At 47.5% G+C, this 16,438-nt stretch overlaps 8 protein-coding genes across 9 annotated transcripts; 2 read left to right on the top strand and 6 right to left on the bottom strand.

Moving 5' to 3' along the window:
• Nucleotides 1–55: 55 nt before the first annotated feature.
• E1B28_004806 (uncharacterized protein) lies at nt 56–3,150 on the bottom strand. Its single transcript, XM_043149328.1, has 3 exons — nt 1,718–3,150; nt 393–1,664; nt 56–250 (listed from the first exon to the last, which is right to left on the bottom strand). Exons 1-2 carry the CDS (start codon nt 3,024–3,026, stop codon nt 427–429), a joined length of 2,547 nt encoding a protein of 848 aa, XP_043013932.1. The 5' UTR covers nt 3,027–3,150; the 3' UTR covers nt 56–250; nt 393–426.
• A 93-nt stretch (nt 3,151–3,243) lies between these two features.
• Nucleotides 3,244–4,035, bottom strand: E1B28_004805 (uncharacterized protein; the record flags this gene model as incomplete). The annotated part of the gene is made up of 3 exons (XM_043149327.1): nt 3,244–3,341; nt 3,400–3,718; nt 3,772–4,035. The coding sequence occupies 3 exons, from the start codon at nt 4,033–4,035 to the stop codon at nt 3,244–3,246; spliced, it is 681 nt and encodes a 226-aa protein (XP_043013931.1).
• Nucleotides 4,036–4,566: 531 nt separating this feature from the next.
• On the bottom strand, nt 4,567–4,968 carry E1B28_004804 (uncharacterized protein; the record flags this gene model as incomplete). Its single annotated transcript, XM_043149326.1, has 1 exon — nt 4,567–4,968. The coding sequence occupies one exon, from the start codon at nt 4,966–4,968 to the stop codon at nt 4,567–4,569; it is 402 nt and encodes a 133-aa protein (XP_043013930.1).
• Nucleotides 4,969–5,276: 308 nt separating this feature from the next.
• E1B28_004803 (uncharacterized protein) lies at nt 5,277–5,950 on the top strand. The gene is made up of 3 exons (XM_043149325.1): nt 5,277–5,371; nt 5,442–5,584; nt 5,639–5,950. The coding sequence occupies exons 1-3, from the start codon at nt 5,328–5,330 to the stop codon at nt 5,869–5,871; spliced, it is 420 nt and encodes a 139-aa protein (XP_043013929.1). The 5' UTR covers nt 5,277–5,327; the 3' UTR covers nt 5,872–5,950.
• Nucleotides 5,951–6,006: 56 nt separating this feature from the next.
• On the bottom strand, nt 6,007–8,904 carry E1B28_004802 (uncharacterized protein; the record flags this gene model as incomplete). Of its 2 annotated transcripts, none has more annotated exons than XM_043149324.1 (8): nt 8,719–8,904; nt 8,431–8,670; nt 8,024–8,370; nt 7,930–7,975; nt 7,185–7,876; nt 6,920–7,117; nt 6,383–6,850; nt 6,007–6,318 (listed from the first exon to the last, which is right to left on the bottom strand). In XM_043149324.1, the coding sequence occupies exons 3-8, from the start codon at nt 8,054–8,056 to the stop codon at nt 6,007–6,009; spliced, it is 1,749 nt and encodes a 582-aa protein (XP_043013928.1). In that variant the 5' UTR covers nt 8,057–8,370; nt 8,431–8,670; nt 8,719–8,904. The 2 variants fall into 2 exon arrangements, with proteins under 2 accessions (XP_043013928.1, XP_043013927.1); XM_043149323.1 differs by having other exon boundaries at nt 8,024–8,356.
• Nucleotides 8,905–8,955: 51 nt separating this feature from the next.
• On the top strand, nt 8,956–11,337 carry E1B28_004801 (uncharacterized protein; the record flags this gene model as incomplete). Its single annotated transcript, XM_043149322.1, has 8 exons — nt 8,956–9,017; nt 9,068–9,288; nt 9,350–9,725; nt 9,778–9,984; nt 10,056–10,396; nt 10,455–10,633; nt 10,696–11,035; nt 11,101–11,337. Exons 1-8 carry the CDS (start codon nt 8,990–8,992, stop codon nt 11,335–11,337), a joined length of 1,929 nt encoding a protein of 642 aa, XP_043013926.1. The 5' UTR covers nt 8,956–8,989.
• A 68-nt stretch (nt 11,338–11,405) lies between these two features.
• Nucleotides 11,406–12,233, bottom strand: E1B28_004800 (uncharacterized protein; the record flags this gene model as incomplete). Its single annotated transcript, XM_043149321.1, has 5 exons — nt 11,406–11,430; nt 11,489–11,641; nt 11,706–11,852; nt 11,907–11,984; nt 12,054–12,233. 5 exons carry the CDS (start codon nt 12,231–12,233, stop codon nt 11,407–11,409), a joined length of 582 nt encoding a protein of 193 aa, XP_043013925.1. The 3' UTR covers nt 11,406.
• Nucleotides 12,234–13,499: 1,266 nt separating this feature from the next.
• On the bottom strand, nt 13,500–16,217 carry E1B28_004799 (uncharacterized protein). The gene is made up of 14 exons (XM_043149320.1): nt 16,122–16,217; nt 15,995–16,062; nt 15,730–15,935; nt 15,559–15,682; nt 15,439–15,506; nt 15,319–15,387; nt 15,216–15,264; nt 15,021–15,160; nt 14,836–14,963; nt 14,665–14,779; nt 14,367–14,609; nt 14,231–14,311; nt 13,950–14,172; nt 13,500–13,877 (listed from the first exon to the last, which is right to left on the bottom strand). Exons 2-14 carry the CDS (start codon nt 16,056–16,058, stop codon nt 13,591–13,593), a joined length of 1,797 nt encoding a protein of 598 aa, XP_043013924.1. The 5' UTR covers nt 16,059–16,062; nt 16,122–16,217; the 3' UTR covers nt 13,500–13,590.
• Between the last annotated feature and the right edge of the window lie 221 nt (nt 16,218–16,438).

Below are 16,438 nucleotides of genomic sequence, written 5' to 3'. Positions count from 1 at the left end.
GTTTGCTCAATTTCTGGTTCCAATACAAGGTGACCGTCCAAAGGTCCAACCATAAGGCAGAATCAAAGATTAGGTGAGTACTACATGCCTATCAGCAAGTACGAGCGAGGAAAGGAGAGTTGGTTAACTGTTTATAAAGGAGGGAATTTTTTTAAAAGATTGAAAAAGAGAGGTTGTTATCAACCTATCCGATAATAGTCCAAGTGAAAGAGAATAGGCGTGACGGTGTCGTGATTGATGTTCCAATAAACTTTGAGGATACAACAGAGAAAAGAGATATAAAAGATAAAGATATGCGGGTTATAGATGAATGAGAATTGTTGTTAAAAAAGTTACAGTAGATGTTGAGAAACCGTATAAAGATTGGCAAAGAAAGTAAATTGACTCCTCACCCGATAATTTTTGTTGACGGGAAGAACGGGTAGATCAAACAGCCCAGTCATCCATTCCAGACGAGTAAACACCGCCACCTATCAGTCTGCCTGATCCATTACCCCACGACCTATCAAGTCGGTCTTCCATTCGGTCGTGTCTCGACGTCGAAACACTTCCTCCAATCAACCACCCGAACCACCCGTCATTCTCTACCTCGTCCGAGTCCGATAAACTCCTTTTCCTTCCATGCCTACTATTAGACTTCCTTGATGACCTTCTCTTCCCATTACCTCCACTGTATGACTCTGGTAGCTCAGCAAAACTTATCCGTTTGGGGGTCGATGCACCGGATCCAGAGGGTGATAGCGTTGGTGTAGAGAGGAGGTCCTCTTGATTCGCCTTGCCTTTCCCGTTCCTTGGGAAGGTAGTTCTAGCAAACGAAGAGAATACCTGAGGCATTCGGAACGCAGAGCCAGAGCCCGCCGGTGAGTCTGAGACCGGCTTCGCTGTCGCGTGAGCGGCTTGTACAGCCGCTTCAACAGCCGAACTTGTCGGAGGTGGTCCTGGAGTTGCTGGAGTGGTGGGTGTGCCAGGTACAGATCTTCCTTTCAGGGCTGACTGCCTGGGTGGGCTAGGTGGTCTCGTCGAGCTCGAGTGCTTGTTCTTGGTCAACAATCTCGACACGCTTGCTGTCGCGTTGGAAGTCCCAACTTCAGCTGTCGTCCCGGTCCCACCAACCTTCCGCAAGAGAGCGGGGGGTCTCAGAATGATCTCAAATTTAGCATCAGGTTGCGGGGAAGGCTGTTCATCAAGAATTCTCCGTAGTTCCTGAACCGTTCGTTTGGCTGAGGGACCCCGTCTTCGTCGCTGATCACCTACACTCGTCTCTCCGTCGTTCTCTTCCGACGACGACGAAGACGATTGAGAGGGTGAGGAAAGGCTCTCTATCGGAGGAGTCATACGTCGACAAGCGCCAGGTCCGTTACTCATAGAGCATTTTCCCACCGCAGGTTTGGGTGTCTCTGATCGTGAGCGGCCCATGATTCCCACCCAAGAACGGCTTCGTGTCGGGGAAGTGGAATTCCTTCTCTTGTAAGGCACGTGCTGCTCTAGATGAGAGTTGCTGCCAATGCTGGAAGATCCACTCCCTTTCTTCGGTGAGGTTAGGGTGGAAGAAGGTGTTGAAGTCGCGGATGCTATGGGACCGGCTGACCTGGAGGCCAAAGACGAGAGCATACTATACGCCCCTCCTTTCGCCGCAACTTGAATGTCTGTCCGATCCGTCATCACTGAACGTGAAATGTGAATTAGTCAGGTGACTTGTATCACGGCGATGACATACCTCGATGAGAAGATGACGTTGATCTTAGGCCAAGTGTTGAGGGCAGGACTAAAGTGTCTGTATCTGAATTCGCAGCAACGTACTGTGTGAGAGCACGCGGCGGCTGAGCAACAAGTCTCTCTCGTTGTTGTTGTCCAAATCGCAATTGTGGCGTTGAACCGTTGTCGTCTTCGCCGAGCTGCTGATAGTTTTTGGGCCGTGCATCGATGGAAGCGGAAGAGATAGAACGCTCATTGGGATAGCGACGAGATGAATATATTCTTTGCTTTAACGGAGACTCCGCGGGCATGCTGCTGCTGATGCTGCCATCCGACCGGTCTCGTCTTCTTCTGTTACTTTGTGAGTCCCGCCCGACCTCAACTTCAGTATCGTCCACAGACGCGCCTCGCTCTCCTCCTCCAAAGAGCCGCTCTACGCCCGTCTTGATTTCATCTAAATCATCAGCCCACGTCTCTCGGACATTTTTCCATGTGTTGATTCGCGATTCAAGGTCCGCGAATTGTTGATCAGAGACACCACCATTGAAGCTACGAGATCCGCGTTCCGGGACTCCTAAAGTTTCAGATCGAGGGGGGAAATCTGAATCTGGACCAGTACCTGCAGAAATGAGGTTGGATAACGTTGACCTTGTGTTCATGGAGGACTGAAGGAGCGCATTAGACATCTCCAGGGCGTTAACACTGCGCTCAAGCAAAGAATCCAGAAAAACATCGGACGCTGATGGGCTCACAGGCGGACTTGTGCGAGCAGACTGAGTTGATGGAGGAAAGGATGGTGATTTCAGTGACGACGTACTACCGACAGACTTCATTTGATTGTGAGAGGGATGCCTTCGGGACTTTCTTGGCGATTTCGTTCGGGAAGAAGCTCTTGGATAGCTGTGATGATGAGGACCACCGTAGACAGTGAATTGGGGAACGTATTCGTATTCTTGCTGTTGCCGGTGCTCACGATGGCGATTGTAGAGACCACCTTCGAAGGTATTATCCACTTCAACGTCCGTGTCCTCGTCTGCTTCCTCTGCGCTATCTGAATAATCAGGTGGTAAATCCAAAGGAGGATCTAATCCTTGATGTACGCCAAATTGCGATTCACTTCCAGCTTCAACCTCCGGCCTCCCTGTTCCCTTCGTTTTCGTCGTCGTCGTCGTGGTCTTTGTTGTCTGCGACCAGCCACCTGTAGGAATGTACTCTGGGAGAGTCGATGTTGTATCTGATGATAACCTCAACGCAGAAGTTCGTTTTCGATGGGTGCGACGATTTGGAGAAACAACGAGGGACTTTGAGGTAGGAGAATGAGGGTTTGACATATTCGCCTGCAGAAGGCTGGCGCTATTTTGCGCTGCCGCTGACTGGCGTTATGAAGAGTTTCGCAGGGAGTGATGCTGGTGCTGGTGCAAAATGAGCATGTCTTGGGCAGCACGCTGAGTTTACATAAACTTGGCAGGGCCTTGTGATCGCGCTTGCATCCGGGACGTGGGAACCTCCCTTCTTTGAAAGAACTGATCAAGTCTATATACATGTAAATTAGCGCGTACTGGGCTTTTGTTTCTGTTCGTCATCTAGTTTCAGTTCCTGGTGATCTCCTTGATTCAAGATGATGGTTGAACGGTGAACGTTGACATCTTCATAACAGTCTCCTGGGTATGTCCAGAATGTCAGATATCCTATCGATTAACTTACAGAGTCGGACAGCTATCAGCTTCCTCTTTGGAACGGATTCTCCTCCATACTGCAAGAATATTGATCCTCCTGGGGCCCGGACAACGAATACGAAAGTCTTCTTGGTCTCCCACGTATCTCCAAGGTACAACTTTCGTTCCCTCTCGTTCTTCACGGGAGATTTTAAATCCGCCTTGAGGCCGCCGGAAACAACCACGTTTCTGGGGCTCTCTGGAACGTCTATCTGGCAGTTGATTCCTCGGGGGATATAAACAAAGATATCTCCATTATCGGCCTCGATTTCAAAGTCAATGGGTAGCGAAACTGTCGGTGAATCTTCCTGTTGCCATACGGATGAGTTCAAGCCCACCATCAGAAGCAAGAACCACTCACCAGTGTAAAAGAAATATTTCCCTTCTCAGACCTAATGAACACTGCAGGCATCACATCTGCGACTGCCTTGACTGTCGCTGGGCGTTCCTCTACCTGCATCCTCAGATCGATTCTCCCCTTCCTCGTGCGCAGATACACGAGTTCCACTTTTGGTTTGTTCTCTGGTCCGAAAAGTCTCGCGGCAGACTCAAAGAGATCCTGGCTGATGGGAAGATATGGATCCAATTTGACGCTCTCTTTTATCGTACTTTTCTCCACGTTCATGTGTAAAAAAGGGATCCGCAACGATTTGAAGGTAGGTTCTGGCATTACCTGCGATGAAGAAGGCGATCATTAACGATACACGATTACAGGCTCAAGTCGCTGGCTCACTTTGTACTGGATGCAAGAAAAAAGAGGCTGCAGGACGCCACGGGGACAACTCCTTACTTAGAGCGTCTAAACAAGAGGTGGCAACTCTCTGAGAAGACTCTTCGCGAGTCGCGCGGCGAAGAAGTATTTAAAGGTAATTCGACTGCTTGGTACTTACATAAAAGTCTACGATCAGATGAACGCATCTAGGAAGTCAAGATACGATACACTGTTCGACCTGTTCTGGCTTCGCTAACTCTTCATCCTCATACTGAAGATACACCCTCCTGCCTGACGCAAGGCAGAAGTCATCCTTTTGCCCTTTATCCCACTCAGTCACCTTCCCTATAACCAGTCTCCTGACCTTTCCCTCTTCCGAAATAATGTTTGTCACAGATGAGAGTTGTCCATGAATAACGACCGGCTCCTTGTTCGCAGTGACATCTACACTCCACGCTCAGATTCTACCACCAAGTTGACCTTTTTTGTTACGGTTGCAAAGCTGGAGGTCCGATGTTTCCGATTCGGCTTTGGACTTGGACTGTCCGTCGCGATGAAGATGTCCACATCCACCTTTCCGCTTTTCGTTTTAACAAAAAGATTGCTTCTCCCACCTTCTGCACTCCTCTCTGCTTCATTGAGAGGAGGTAGAAGACGTTCGTGCAACTGAATTCTGTGGTCAATAACAAATATCTCTTTGATGGGTCCCTTTTCCCGAACGATACGGGTGTAGTTAGACGACACTTTCAATCCTGGTTCCGGATCGTCCGTAGATGAATGAGGTGCGGTTATGTCTGCACTCTTATAGGGCGGGTCGCCGACGCGTGATAATGAAATTCCGGTCATTGATCCTGAGATGATGCTAGTTCAATTCATTGGATAGTAGAATTGAGAGCTGGAATTCGATACAAGCTTACCTTACTGTAGTGCAACTTGGGATGGGAGAACTAGGTTGGGGTGGGTAGTGACTGGTGCCGGTGAACGCCTGGGAAGAACATTTGCCTTTATACTCATTCTAGTTTTAAGCGCGTTCAGAGGAAACAGATTTGAGTTATAGTTTAGATTACTGCGGAACAGTGGAGGATCTCGGATGGACTTGGAGAATGAGCATGTCCTTTCGTGGCTTGTCTATTGCCAAAAAAGTGTATCGTGGGAACACTGCGTCATTTGCGTCTTCACGCTCAGGCTGGCTTCAAGGACCCTTCATGTCGATTCTACCATCAGCCGTCCCCGTTGTAAACCTAGAAAGGTGTGCCGACAGTTCTAGCAAGCAAGAACAGCAAAAAAAAGACTAATGCCTCGCGTGCGGATTCACTTAGCGGCAGCTCCGAAGCTCAAGCTGCCTCACTATCTCAACTCCAATCAGAAGAATCAAGCTATCGTTCGATATGCGATACCGCTCTTAGGGGTATAGAACAAGCGTTGAAACGCGAAGATTTAGATCCCAATGTGCGGGACAAGTGTAAGCATCCGTTCGTTCTGGTGGTATAGTCAGTCCTGATTCCAACGTTGATAGTGACACCTCTGTTCTCCTCGATCAAGGAACAGAAGAACAACCTCATTTCCATCATATCGAAAGCGCAGGAAGTGGAAGAATTGATTACTTCAGACGACGACACTATAGAGCCCTCCGCATATCGACAGGAGACCCAATCATTATTGGAGAAGTTCACGAAAGCAACCGGGGAATTGAGTCTTGAGATCGGCTCCCTGGGTGAATTAATTGCGGAACACGACATACCGGTCTAGAATAATCTGTGTGAGGGATATGTACACTTGTAGTGATGATAGAAATGTAGCAAACACGGATGTGTTAGAAGGACATCCCATTCATCGAAACACTTCATACCAACCCCCTTCTTCATGATCCATGACTTCACGAAATCACAAAATCAACTCCTCCAATTGATAAAGGCCAATTCCCATCCCCGCTTGGTCCTGTGCCAATTTTCTCTTCTGTCGCCAATCACCCTTTGGTGCGTGTTTCCCTTCGCTAGCCTCCTTGGCGTCTTTGATAGCTTTCGAATGGGTAGCCGCAAATACATGCAAAGGTCCCCTCAGCCTCTCGGTTTCGTCGATGGATGCAATTTCCGGTTCGATTCTAGACTGAATACGCCGTAAAACCCGATGAGAAGCGGGGTTTTGAATGAGGTTTATGAAGGAGATGTCTAAGAGGGTCTGCACGAAGAAAAGGACCTATTATGTTGTTCACGAGTCAATGATCCAAAGCGAACATTTCACAGCCAAATCCCAGACACACCTCACTGAGCGCAGGAACCCCCGTATCACCTTTCGTGTTTTCCTTATCCCGTCCTTTCACAGTCACAATCCCAAACTCATTCTTCTCCAAAAGCTTTTTTGACGGCATTAATTGCAACTCTTTCGATGTCCACAGTCCGATCCACGAATCTAAGACATCCAAAAGACAGACTACATCGTCAACGTCCTTCATGTATCGCTTCAACGCGAATCGGAAAGGTGCTTCGGAAAGTTTGTAGCGTAAGCAGAGGGCCATGTAGTCTTGGAGGGAAGGTATGTCATCTTGTAGAGGGGTGATAGGTGCAACAGGATCAAGTTGCATGGCATCGACTTCGACATCGCTGTCATGTTCTGACGAAGCAGGTGGTTTATAAGTACGTCGATGCCGCGCCACAACGTATCGAAGAGTATCAACGATCTCGAGTTCCTGCAGGTCCGAAACTGTACTGAAAGCCAATTTGATCGAGTCCTAGCGCGGTAAGGAACCATTGCGTTAGGGAGTTCGGGTTCAAGTCGGGGAGATAAATGACCTACTTACCCAGTCGTTGCGTAATCGCAAAACTGACAACAGTCCAGTTTCCAACATGTTGGTGCTCACGAGCTTTTTTTCTAATAGATGCCGAACGACTTGCGACGAGTATGGCATGCTCTGGGGTTGGGTTGGTCGTAGAACGGCATTCAACACATCCTTGACAAAGGCGTAACCATATACAATGCGAGGTTCAGATTCAGAATCCTAGAAAATGGTCGTATGAGTCAGAGTAAAACAAAAGTTATCCAGTCCCCTGGGGACTTTTACAGACCTCTTTCCCTCCGTCCACGGAGGTGTTCCTATTCTTTTTTTCAACCGGCTCGCGCTTCTCCCAAGCGAAGAAAGTATCATTCGCACTTTGAGGGCGATTTTGCTCCATCGCTGTACGCAGGTCGGAGACAACCTTTTTCCTCACAGAATCGTAGGTCGGCTCTCCATTTACAGTCACTCCTTCCGACCCCTCGTCCTTCGCTAACCACGGAGCACCAGCTGCAGCCCGTCCCATAGCGTTGGCAATGCTAGATCTTGGTGGAACGACAACAGGGACAACCAGTACAGCCGAGGTAGCAGATGTCCCGCCTGAGGATTTCCGTCGTTCCTGTGCGGAAATGGAAGCGGAAGGAGTAAGGAGAAGGAGAAGGTTCGAGGACGACATGGCATCGACTAAATTCAATGATAGCTTCTTATCAGTCAGATTGGTGGGGATGGGTATCATTCGCGACGCAAGGAGAACGGAATATTGCAGATCCCAAAGTAATAATGCAATTTCTCGGTTCGACGAAGGCCCACTGAGCCCAGCAAGAAGAACATGGGAGGATGTCAGAGCGATGATGGAAACTTCTTCACTGCTATGAGATGTTGTGAAGGAGAGATTCCCGAGGTGTAGTTGATCGGGGAGGGGAGTTAACTGTAAGGTGTTATCCGGCGACCTGAGTTCGAAAGAGGTCCAAGAGCCGAGTTGAGCTAGAACCACAGATTGAAAATTGGCGGAAAGTGGTAAGGGATATCAATCTCACTTAGAACGCTCAAAAATCCGTCCTGGCAGCAAGAGACATCGCTGACCTAAAATGACTTAAGTTAAAAGAGTTCAAGGAAGCAAAAACAATTTACATCTGTCTGGTCGCTGAGTTTGAGGTCCGCCATCTCGACAAATACATCGGTATTCGCGTCAACCGCAAGGACCGATATTCGGGAAGTGTCTTGGAATTCGAGGAGGGAGATTATTATGGCCGCTTGCGGAGCTGTATGAGAGGGGAGAAACCGACAACTCTGACGCGAAAAGACGAGTGTTTTCCTCAGCACGATTTTCGAATTACCTGGCTTCCTCGTGGCTAACACTTTCAACTCATTGTCAAGTAACGTCCAATCCCCGTTTGGGGATGAAGCAAGAAGTCTGGACGGAAGTTCTGAGTTTGTGAAGAGTCCAGATATTGGATGAGGAAGCTATATATAAAATCCTTCAAATGTCAAATGAATCTTGAACCCGACAGATGTTTGGTAAAGTATTGTAGGCTTACCGATGCTGCTTTTTTCTTCTGCGACGTGCGGTCAACAATAGAGCTCGAAAGATTTTCAGACCATGACCATATTGTGCGGTTCAACTCATCATTGCCAGAGGTCTCCGAAGAGGAGGCTATCCCTGCATATGTCGTACAGACGCGGGCATCACCACTCGAAATGATTTGTGACACTGGTGGACAGCAAAAGGTTGTAGACGGGCCTAATGTGTGCGATATGACCGGATGAAGAGTTGAAAGCTTTTGAAATTCAGGAAATATTTATATGTCGCGTTGGCAAAGACTCACATCCAATATATGAACACCGTCCCCTTGAGCAGCTACTGTCACATAACCCTCCGAACTTCCACTTGCTTTGTGATGAGTAGCGTAGAGATCTGAGACTATAGATGGTAGTTTCACAGATTTTGAGAGGCGTTGGGGGATTCTATAGGTTGAAAGAGTAAAAGGTTCGCCGACCGACATTGCAGTTCCAATCAAAAGTAAAAAATTCGATTGACCCGTGGGAACCACTTTATCTGGCACGGTCAATATAAATCTCATCTTATCTCTATCTATAATGTCCATTCGCGTTACAGTCCTCACAGGTCGGTCAACGGTGCGCTCGATAACAATGCTTACAGCTAAATAAACATAGTGAGCGATACTGCGAGCTCAGACTCCAACTCAGACAAGTCTGGGCCTGTTATCAAGGAAATACTCAACCAGAATCCGTATCGTCTCGTGGAAAGCACCATAGTACCCGATGAAGTGATTCTCATTCAGAAGGCAATCAAAGGCTGGGTGGACTCTGGAGAAGTGGATTTAGTGTTGACAACTGGTGGGACTGGTTTTGGTGTACGCGATCGCACCCCGGAGGTGAGGTCGACGAAGGTCAACTTTACTGTGTTTGAAAGTAACATCCTCTCCGGTTTTCAAGGCTATATCTGTTCTCTTAGAACGTGAAGCTTCCGGTATCGTCCACCTGCTTCTGTCCGCCTCATTGCAGAAGACTCCATTTGCTGCGCTATCTAGACCTGTTGCCGGAACGATCAAGAACACTCTCGTTATCACTCTTCCTGGCAGTGTCAAGGCAGTAAAAGAGAATTTGGATGCTCTACTCGCTGATGGTGTCATGGATCATGCAGTTGAACTTATCAGAGGTGGTACAGGTAATCAAGTTCACGCCAAATTATTGTCGTCAAGCGATAACTCCTCCGATCGTGCACACACTCACCATCGTAATCACCACCACCACCACCATGACCATCAAGTACCTCAGCCACGAGTTCTCTCACAAGATCCCTCCCTTGCTGGTAGGAACAATTTACTTTCTTCCTTACTTCAGGATCTGACCGCATTTCACAGTCTCTGCTCGCCATCGCATTTCTCCCTACCCAATCATCTCCTACGAAGACGCTCTCAAAAGAATTAGCGATTCTATAGTCCCTCTACCCACCGTCAAACGACCAGTCGAACCAAGTTTAACAGGCTTCGTTCTCGCAGAAGACATCTTCTCCCCTTCAGATTTTCCTCCCGCACATACCACGAGTGTTGACGGGTACGCAGTGAAATGTACGGTTTCGGAATTCTAGAGCGGGGTTTAAATGCTCACTCACACGTACCATAACTGTTTGTGCTCGTAGCATCAAACTCAGCTGGCACCTACAAGGTTCTCACCTCAAAAACCCATTCACTTTCTCAAGAACCACCGGATGGTACCATTTACCGCATCAACACGGGGGGGCAACTCCCCGTGGGCACAGATGCGGTGATCATGGTAGAAGATACTCGTCTCGTTTCTACTCACAGTGAAGACGAGGGCGAAGAGAATCAGGTAGAAACTCTCGCACAAGTTAATCCTGGAGAGAATGTACGAGATCCAGGCTCTGACCTTCGTAGGGGGGATTTGGCATTGCAGAAGGGGGAGAGGATTACCAGCGCAGGGGGTGAGCTCGGGACACTAGCTTTCGTTGGACGGAAGGAGGTAAGAGTCGGAATTATGAAAGTACCTTGCAACCGCCTAATGGAGTTGTTACTTCAAGGTCGAAGTGTTCAACAAACCTGTCGTAGCGATCTTGAGCACAGGGAACGAAATAATCGACCTGAAATCTTTTCCTTCACCAGATTCATGCAGCTCGTGGGATACAAATCGTCCTTCATTACAAGCAGCCCTTGAGGGTATGGGATATGAAGTGGTCGACTTGGGAATTGTACCGGACGAGTTGCGTCAAAGACCCAGTTTTCCTCTCATCGTTACTACGCCGTGACTGAAATGTTCAACAGAATTGACGCACATGTTTCGGCAATCCGAACAGGACTTGAGAAAGCCGACCTGATTCTATCAACTGGAGGAACGTCCATGGGACCTTCCGATCTCTTAAAGCCCGTTATCGAGCGTCACTTCAACGGTTCCGTCCACTTTGGACGTGTAGCAGTGAAACCGGGAAAGCCAACTACATTTGCCACGATACCTCTTGCAAGTGGAAAAACGAAACCGTTATTCGCTCTTCCTGGAAACCCCGCATCTGCTCTTGTCACTTTTCATGTGTTTGTCATACCGGCTTTACGGAAGTTAGGCGGCTGGCCGGAGCGGTTGGCACAATTGCCGCGGGTCCAAGTTGAGGTGAGCGGAATGATTTCGCTATCCTGCAGATCCTCAAGCCCCTGACATCCCATGACTATTGACAGCTACAGACGTCGATGAGACTGGATCCTAGAACCGAATTTCATCGTGTGTTCATTCGTTCAGACGGGAGTAAGTTGAAGGCTTTCAGCACCGGAGGACAACGTTCAAGCCGTGTTGCAAGTTTGAGTGGCGCGAACGGGCTGGTAATACTACCACAATGTCAGAAGGGTTCATCGGAGTCTATTGAGAAAGGGGAGAAAGTGGAAGCCATCGTTATTAGCGAGATACAAATGATATGAAGGTTAGGGTAGTGGTGTACATGTAGCTCTTAAGAAAGAAGACAATGCAGATCAAGTTTCGTACTGGGCTCAACTCTTCAAAACGTCCGATTCCTACGCGGATGGGTTCAGTAAACCGAAGAGTAGTATCGATCGAGCCTCGAGGTCTTACCAGCTGTTTGACTTCCGCCTCTAAAGCCTCAAGTGTAGCTTCAAGATTTTCCCGTTGTTTAGTTAACATATTCAGCCGCCGCTGTTCCAACTTTTGAGCAGCCATAGTTCGCCCTGCACTAGGTTTCAACGGCCTCGATTTTGCAATGTCGATCTACAGATAGGAAATGAGTAAGAAAGTTCGTTTTCGCTTGCGATCCCCACAAGTTGAAACTTACCTTCGCCTGCAATTGGTTCTCCTTGCGAATTAAGGTTTTCAAACCTTCTTCTGCCCTTTCAATCAATTCTGTCACGGCGGGTTCGATCTCTTCTGTCAACTCCGATTTGTATTTCTTCACTGTTCCTTCGTCTACCAGCAAGAAAATCTTCGTAAGGTTTGTCAAAGGGATAAGTCTAGAGTTTGAACTTTAAATTCTCACCCGTTCGCTCTTCAACACTTGTGTTATACGCGGCAGATCGCGAGTTCCATTCCGAAGGAGGATCTGAGCTTCATGAGCCTAAAGAATCAAATCAAATCCTTGTATCGTGAGCTTTTTCTCGGTCGTTGAGAATGTCAGGGAACATACCTCTTCACAAACATCTTCCAGCGACATAACACACTCGCTCAAATCCACTGGACACGCGGCTTGTATATCACCACGATAGATGTCTGGTCCACGAGAAAACACCGACTCTCTTCCCTTTAGGTTTGGTCTTGATAGTCGCGACATCGCAACTCGTCGACTCGAAACAGCCTGTTTCAGCATCAAACGCGCACCTCTGAATCACGTGAGATCATTCAAACTCCGCAAAGACCATAAATACGCGGAGGCAAAATTTTTGTTTCTCTTCAAGTGTCCGCTATCATCCTTCTACGAAGCGCTAGTTCTACCCTTGAAGAACACAGACGTTCACTCGTCTGAATGGCGTTGAAGATTTCTGGTTGACGGAGCGAGGCTTGTCCCTTCTGGGATTGGGCTCACGAGAACGATGGTTTTTCATCTGGCTCGCCTTTCGGGGCTGATGTAGGATGAAAAGTTGGGCGTCATATTCCTGTTCCTTCCGTACCTCCCACGTTTGTGGTTGCTACTATGTGGCATTGACGGTTTAGGTCAAACCATGACGCATACACGCTACCTATGGTCTGTGTATCTCCAGAACGAATAAAATGGTTTTTTTCGAACATATACTGTGTGCGTTTGAAGATTCAAGGCCAGTCATAACTTGCGAAGATAGTTAATCTGCTCGATGGTGGCAGGACCTGGGACTGAGGAAGACTTAGCGTGAGCAGCGGTTTGTACTTTGGATCGTAAGTCTCTTTGTCGTAAAACTAAACAGCTACAACTACTAGGTTGCGCTTACTTTCGAATTTTCCACTTTAAAGATTTCGGTACCTGTTTCCTAACCAACTTGTTCCCATCTCCGTTTGCGTACTGGCAAGAAAGATCAAAGCATCTGCATCATATCTGCCTCGGTCATTGCAGCGTGTATCAGCAGGGCGTGTACCAATACTCTGAGCGTCGTACTAGGATGTCTTGTTACGGCCACGTTCGGACGGCGAAGACTATACCTCCTCTGCCGCATTACTCTTGGTGTTCTTTTCTATCGTAACAGGCCCTTCACGTTTGAAAGTTATATCGACCATTCCTCGACCTCAGGCGGTGTTCAATTACACGAAAGGTTCTTACATTGCATCTGCCTAATAACTGATTATACCCTCGATGGCCCTCCACGGTGGTTGATCTCCACCCCCGTCGGTGTACCACCGTAGATCAATTCCCTCTCCACCGCGGGCCTTGATATCCTTTTGCTCCATGACACCGTCATTATTAGCGTTCGGATTTACCCTTTTGGTCAACGACTCGGCACTGTCGGGGTAAGTTTGAGTTCCTTTTTTCAAGAACCTCATCTCTCCTAACTACTTGGTCCACCTGTCCAGCTTTCACGATAAGTCACCCGTACACGTCCCAAGTAGTCGTGCTTTTAGTTGAACAGGAAACTTCCATCTGCCTCAAGAAGTAACAAAGCACATATGAACTGAAAAACCTCCCCAAGTTGCAATCGGAAGACTAGAATGCGTGATATGCGTCGATAGAAACACTCAATAAATAGGAAATATCGATATCATGAACGATCTTTGTATCGACCTTCGTCCTCATCCTCGCTATCTCCAACATCGAAGACAGGCTCCTGCTCTGGTAGGTCAACAGCTTTCTCCTTCCCCTTCCTGCGTGAGAACCCATCGCCGCCATCTTCATGTCGCGATCGAGTTAACGGTATGCTCTCTTCATCATCCTGATTGACAGGAAGATGCAGAATATGTCTGCGGCGTACCCGACACCAGAAAAAGATACCAATAGCTGCAACGATGATAAAGAGAACGACGCCCACAGCCCCGGCGTTGTAGTACGCTAAACAAGAAAAAGGTAAATGAGGACAAAAAAAGTCAGAGGGAGTGATCGGCGTTGTCATGGTCTACACACCTTCCCACATTGCTTTATCTTGCTGCGGTGATTTTGTAGAGGACGGCGTTACCGAGACCAATGCGTTTGGTAAGAACTGAGGTTTCGAATCTGGACCAATGCTACTTGGTACTTGCGCGGAACCGTCGAGGACCTTGGAGAAATCCACTCCCATGAAACGCAAGATCATGTCATGAGCGACGTGAGGAACATCAAAAGGAGCCATGTGAGACGCGTTAAAGATCTATGCGGGATCGTTAGAAAGCTTTTGTAGGAAAATAACGGACACAAGATCAATTAACCTTCGCATAAGTTAAATTCCTAGAAGTGACCCAAGTTCCTGCAGAAGTATCATTCACGCTCCACGACTGCATCTGAACGGTCTATTACAATATATCAATCAGCTTGAACACCAGAAAAAGAGCAAATAAAACAAACTCCAAGCCCCTTTTCACCGTTCCAACTCATAGCCTGAATCATTGCCTCGAGACCCATGTGATTACATATTAAATCCTGATCCCCGGCAAATATCAACACGGGTATTTTTTCGAGAATTTTCGGTAGTAAAGTGATAGAGGAGTTCGACGCGTTATCGTGTAGCTCTGAATGAATTCGTGATCGGCATTCAACCCATGCCTCGGCATGGTCGGTAGCATGTAACGCATCCACAACTTCTTTACGCTTGAGAGAAGCAACGGTTTAGAAGTGTAACGACAAAACTGGGAGGAACACACACGTCGAGATAGGTAGTTATCGGCTGGATGTCAGGCGGCCAGTTCATCCCACAGGCGGGCCATGTATCATCGTAGCGTACGTCGTAGATATTGATGCACATGTCTTCGCCATTGACCCTAATTGAGCCATGTCAGTATGTTCAGTATGGGTAGATTTTTCAAGTTTGGCCGACTTTTTCTGTCTGACTTTGGCCACATCCAACAGCAGGCCTTCGCATGCCGGAATGTTTACCGGCTCGCCTTGAGTCATTTTGATTACCTCTGTGCACTCATCTGTACGAGCATTAGCTTCCTTCCAATCCTAAATGATGGGGATAATCAATCGGCTGATTGAACAAGGGTTGGGGATAAAACACACGTCAGAGTTTTCCTCGAGGATTCCCATTTTGACGGCATACTCCAGGTAAGATGGATATTGACGTTTCGCGTCTATCCATCCATTTCCGATCGCGATGCCTTTTAGAGGTATATTTATGTTCGAATTGAGGATAGCGTCCGCTTTTAGAACACGTCAGTTCATGTTCAAGCGGGAGACTAGTAATCAAAAACTCACCGAAATAGGGAATATATTGCCCCCCGAAACTTTCGCCTCCAAGATAAGTCTGTTGAAGATACTGGTCAGTGCTGACCAGGGAATTAGAGGGGAAATCACTTGCATCCATCCTGTGGTACTCGGGAAATACTCTATAAAAATTACGCAAGAACTCCAGCAGTTGCGAGGAGGCCTAAAATGCAATTGAACGTGCAAATTCGAAAAAGGGAAGAATCGTTCGAACCTCTTCTAAGTTATGAACATAGTTATTCGAACTTGTGTAAGAAAACCCTGTTCCAGCGGGTTGATCAACTAGAATAGTTTATTAACAAACTTGTGTTGGAAGAGAACGAGTTGAACTCACCATAAATCATAGTAGTGTATTCTTCCCATCCTCCTTCTGCAACATCAAATCCTCCTTTTCCATCCATACGCCATGGCCCAACTTCCATCATCAATCCGTCGAACGACGAACAGCCTGGTCCTCCCTGAAGAATCACTGAGTATGTGTCAGAAAGAGGTCATATCGACATACATTGAACCAAAATATCACTCTTTCTCGATCCGCGACTCGACGGTTTCTCACCATGACAAAATACAGATGCGGGATAACATCTTCTGGTTTAGGATTTATATTTTGTGGGTCCGAAGGTAGATGTCCTGCATAGATGTTTAAAGGACGAAGAGGATCTTGGTGAATATCAGGCAGTGCTGGAACCCAGAAAGAGGCCGCAGAAGGCACTGGATGGAGGAATGACTGAGTTACACTGATAATGACTGGAAAACTAATAACAACTAACGTTCTAATGAAGCCACGAAGAAGCTCTTGAGTAGCGGAACGAATAGAATCACTGGTATGAGCATGCTGCTGCTGCGAAAGGGCAGGATGAATACTGTTCGAAGTCGTACAAGAAACGGGTTACTGACCTCGCCTATCTCCTCGCCGCGTTGACTGTAGAGACTGATTTAAGGAAGACGGAAGGCGGAAGCCAGAAGTAATGCTGGCGCTTGGGAGGTATGTCCGATCGGTTGCCCCCAATTTAGGCCGTTTTTGGTATATACTTTTGGGTTAATTCATGTTTTTGGTATTATTTTGTACATAGCCGATACAGCGACACATCTCAATTATTTTAGGTTATAATGGTCGTATACCTGCCGCCAGCCAGGACGACCTGGCAACAGATTTTATGCAAGTGTTTGACTACCGACTAGGCCACCCACTTGCGCACACTATAGGGATCGTA

The sequence above is a fragment of the Marasmius oreades genome, chromosome 2 (assembly GCF_018924745.1).
Source record: "Marasmius oreades isolate 03SP1 chromosome 2, whole genome shotgun sequence".
Lineage (NCBI taxonomy): Eukaryota > Fungi > Basidiomycota > Agaricomycetes > Agaricales > Marasmiaceae > Marasmius > Marasmius oreades.
This window is presented reverse-complemented; position numbering and strand designations above follow the sequence as displayed.

Excerpts from the sequence above, each read along its gene's own strand:
- E1B28_004806 (XM_043149328.1), bottom strand. The coding sequence starts at position 3,026 with ATGTCAAACCCTCATTCTCCTACCTCAAAGTCCCTCGTTGTTTCTCCA. Across the intron at positions 1,665-1,717 it reads AACGTCATCTTCTCATCGAG|TGATGACGGATCGGACAGAC; the intron begins GTATGTCATCGC and ends TTTCACGTTCAG.
- E1B28_004803 (XM_043149325.1), top strand. The coding sequence starts at position 5,328 with ATGTCGATTCTACCATCAGCCGTCCCCGTTGTAAACCTAGAAAG. Across the intron at positions 5,372-5,441 it reads CCCGTTGTAAACCTAGAAAG|CGGCAGCTCCGAAGCTCAAG; the intron begins GTGTGCCGACAG and ends GGATTCACTTAG. Across the intron at positions 5,585-5,638 it reads TCCCAATGTGCGGGACAAGT|TGACACCTCTGTTCTCCTCG; the intron begins GTAAGCATCCGT and ends CAACGTTGATAG.
- E1B28_004799 (XM_043149320.1), bottom strand. The coding sequence starts at position 16,058 with ATGCTCATACCAGTGATTCTATTCGTTCCGCTACTCAAGAGCTTCTTC. Across the intron at positions 15,161-15,215 it reads GCAATATATTCCCTATTTCG|CGGACGCTATCCTCAATTCG; the intron begins GTGAGTTTTTGA and ends GTGTTCTAAAAG. Across the intron at positions 13,878-13,949 it reads AGATAAAGCAATGTGGGAAG|CGTACTACAACGCCGGGGCT; the intron begins GTGTGTAGACCA and ends TTTCTTGTTTAG.